Source organism: Malurus melanocephalus, unplaced genomic scaffold (genome assembly GCF_030028575.1).
Source record: "Malurus melanocephalus ecotype Western Australia unplaced genomic scaffold, MMel_1.1 scaffold_277, whole genome shotgun sequence".
Taxonomy (NCBI): domain Eukaryota; kingdom Metazoa; phylum Chordata; class Aves; order Passeriformes; family Maluridae; genus Malurus; species Malurus melanocephalus.
In genome coordinates this window covers 883,413-886,807 of record NW_026623509.1, presented here as the reverse complement: position 1 = coordinate 886,807, position 3,395 = coordinate 883,413, and the positions used below count along the sequence as shown (strand labels likewise).

The window sequence follows — 3,395 nt, the reverse complement described above, 5'->3', positions numbered from 1 at the left end:
ATAACSGACCAAATAAATAAATAAATAAATAAGCAATCGGATAGATAAATAAATAACCGAGCCGGTCTGAATACCGTCGCGATACATCTTTAAAATCGAGAAAGACGGATATTGTGCTGGCAAGAAACCCGAAGCGACAATYCCCCCMCCCCCCCCCAAGCGCTGTCACCTACGCGGCCACGTCCTTTCTCACTTCGGGAGCAGCGTGTGGTGGGGACAATATGGGAATCCCCATTAAATATGTAACGCGGTAAACAAATACCTCGGACAGTGAATCAGGCTACACAAATAATGTAGGACATCTACTATAGGGTGCCGACGCCGTACGAATAAGAATACTCGCCAGAGAAATACCTTAAGTTCAGGTGACAATTTACAAATGGCCAAAAGGGACATTCAGAAGAAGAAAAGCTCACGTTCATAAATCCTACCAACACAAAATATTTGATTCTCACTAACAATTTTTTTTTACTTTTATCAAGACTTAGATTAAAGAGGTGTAATTAATTAGAATGAGCACAAAATGAAGTTGCTAGAGAGATAAATTAATAATTTACAAGGGGTTGTTTGGCAGTAATCTAATAATAGCTTTTGAAGACCAGTGAACACAGCAGGATCAGCTCTTTCCCTAAGCGTTATAACTTCAGAGAAGGAAAAGGATAATAACCACAGTAAAAATATATATATATTTATATATTTATAATACGCAGTGTAAATGCAGAAAAACCTGCCATCTGTTTTTTTTTTTAATCATTATTATTATTATTATTMTTTAAATCAAAATACTTTTTAGACGTCTCTCGCGGTGCGAAGCCTCAACTCTAGATTCAAGTTTGGGTCCCGAGAAAGCCATGACATCGTGGCCACCCCGCTGCCACCCGGGCGAGGTCTGTTAGGAATAAAAACCAGCGGTACTTGCCGGGGCGGGTCCGGGCGCGGCTCCGCGGGGAAGTCCCCCCCGAAAGTTGGGCGCGGGGCGGGCGGCGGGGTGGGCTGGGGTCGTTTGGGGTTGTTTTCCTCCTTTCCTTTTTGTTGTTCTTGTTGTTTATTGAATTTTCTGACGGTGACGCTGATGCTGTCGGTGCTGCTCCGCGGCCGGCTCAGATTCCCGCCGAGTACTTCATGCGCTTCTGCTTCTGGCGCTGGTTGCAGAACCAGACGCGGACCACGTTCTTCTTGAGGTCCAGCTTCTCGGCGATGGCGGCGATCTTCTCGGAGGAGGGTCGGGGCTGCAGGGCGAAATAGGCCTCCAGCGAGCGCTTCTCGGGGGCGGCGATGGAGGTCCGCTTGCGCTTCTTCTCCGCGCCGCTGAAGAGCTCGGGCTTGGCCAGTTTCTCGCGGTGGGACTTCTCGGCCTCCTCCAGCCACGCCTGCAGGATGGGTTTGAGGGCGATCATGTTGTTGTGGGAGAGCGTGAGGGACTCGAAGCGGCAGATGGTGCTCTGGCTGAGGGATCCCACCCCCGGGATCTTCAGGTTGGCCAGCGCCGAGCCCACGTCGGCCTGGGTCACCCCCAGCTTGATGCGGCGCTGCTTGAAGCGCTCGGCAAAGGCCTCCAAGTCGCGGGGGTCGGCGTCCACGTCGCTCATGCAGCCCATGTGGGCCGGCAGCCCGTGGGCGTGRGCCATGCCCAGCGCCGCCGGGTGCATGGGGTTCATGCCGGCCATGTGCGGAGCGTGGCCCGGCGTGGAGACCACAGCGCCGTCGGGGGCTGCCATGGCCCCCAGCGCCAGCCCCGGCGTCAGGTGCTCCAAGAGTTCCCCCTCCAGCGCCTGGTGGGGCTGGTGGTGGTGGTGGTGGTGGTGGTGATGGTGGTGGTGGGTGCCCGACAGGGCGGACGGGTGGGAGATGGGCACGGAGGAGGAGGAGGCGGCCGAGGTGCAGGGGATGGTGTTCATGGTGTGGTACGTGGCGTCCGGCTTGAAGGGGCTGTGGTGCGGCGGGTGGTGGTGGTGGCTCTTGCTCGGGGAGACGATGTCCACCGCTGCCAGGGCTTCGGCGCGGGCCAGCAGGCTCTCGTCCAGACCGCCGAATATATTGCTCTGCAATTGCAAATAGAAGGCACACATAACGCTCAGCAGGGAATTCGCCTCCCCGCGCACTCCGCCGTGCCACTAAAACCTTCCCAGCATGTTAAAAGAGAAATCCTGGAGAAGGGAGGGGGGGTGTGGGGTGGGGGGGGAGGAGAGGAGAGGAGAGGAGAGGAGAAGAGGGAGCGAGCGGGGCGAGGGAGCGGGCGCGGCGCGCAGCCGCTCGCACAGAGGAGCCGCGGCAGGCGGGCGGGCAGGCGGACGGACGGACGGACGGACGGACACACGCACCAGCCGCACGCAGCATCCCAGGTCATAAAAATTAATACGAGCGGCAAGAGCCGCCGCATGCATAAGTTGGGCGAGCGCCCGGCGGCGCCGGGTGATTTGCTGCACGGCCATGAAAAAATCATCAGGCGGATCCGGGGGGCCGCCGAGGGGCTCCCCTTAAAGCGGGGCGGCGGGCGGCGGGCACCTACCGGAGGGGCGGGCAGGCAGGCCCGCCGCATCGCCTCCGCGCCGCCGCCGCTGCCGCCGGGGCCGGAGCCCGAGCTGGAGCCGGAGCCGCCGCTGCCACCGGGGCCGGAGCCGGAGCCGGAGCCGCGTCCGGCGGAGCCGCCGGTGCCGGTGCTGCTGGGGGAGCTGGCGGAGGGGGCGGCGGCGCCGGCGGAGGGACAGGGCGAGGCGGTGTGCAGGGCCGAGTACTTGGTTTCGTGGAGGCCGCCGCCGCTGCCGCCGCCGTGGGGGAGGCCGAAAGGCTGCTTGCTGCTCAGAGACATCATCATGGTGCTCGCCGCCGCCGCGGCCCGGCCCGCCGGCAGCCGGCCGCCGGAGGAGGGCAGGGGCGCGGGGCCGGGGGCCCGAACCCCCCGGAAAAGCCACAGGAGCCCCGCGCCCCCACCCCCCGAAAAATAAAAAGAAAAAAATTAAAAAAAAAAAAAATCCCACTCGCCCCCCAAGCCGGCTGCCCGAGCCCCGCCGGGGACGAGAGGGAGAGGCGGTTCCGGCGAGCCGGGGATGCGCGGGGGATGCGCGGGATGCCTCCCGCCCGCCTGCCCGCCCTCCGCCCGGGCGCTCGCCGCTGTCCGCCGCCGCCTCCGCTCCGGCGACGGCCCTCGCCTCTCGCGAAGTGCCCTCCCCGCCGCCGCGCCGGTGGGTTTTACTCTCTCCCCTCCCTCCCCTCCCCTCTCGCCTGTCACTACAGCCCAACTCCTCGGGAAGGGCCCTCCGCGCCTGCCTCCTCGGCCCCGGCCCCCTCCTCCGCCGCTCCCTGCCCGCCCCCCGCCGCTCCCACGCCCACGCGTGCTCCCACACTCACCGCCGCGCCGCGCCCCGTCGCCTCCCGGAAAGGGGAGGGAAAAAGCC

At 62.2% G+C, this 3,395-nt stretch overlaps 1 protein-coding gene across 1 annotated transcript; it reads right to left on the bottom strand.

The window, feature by feature from the left end:
- Positions 1–1,100: 1,100 nt before the first annotated feature.
- On the bottom strand, positions 1,101–2,815 carry POU4F2 (POU class 4 homeobox 2). Its single transcript, XM_057376321.1, has 2 exons — positions 2,510–2,815; positions 1,101–2,042 (listed from the first exon to the last, which is right to left on the bottom strand). Exons 1-2 carry the CDS (start codon positions 2,813–2,815, stop codon positions 1,101–1,103), a joined length of 1,248 nt encoding a protein of 415 aa, XP_057232304.1.
- Between the last annotated feature and the right edge of the window lie 580 nt (positions 2,816–3,395).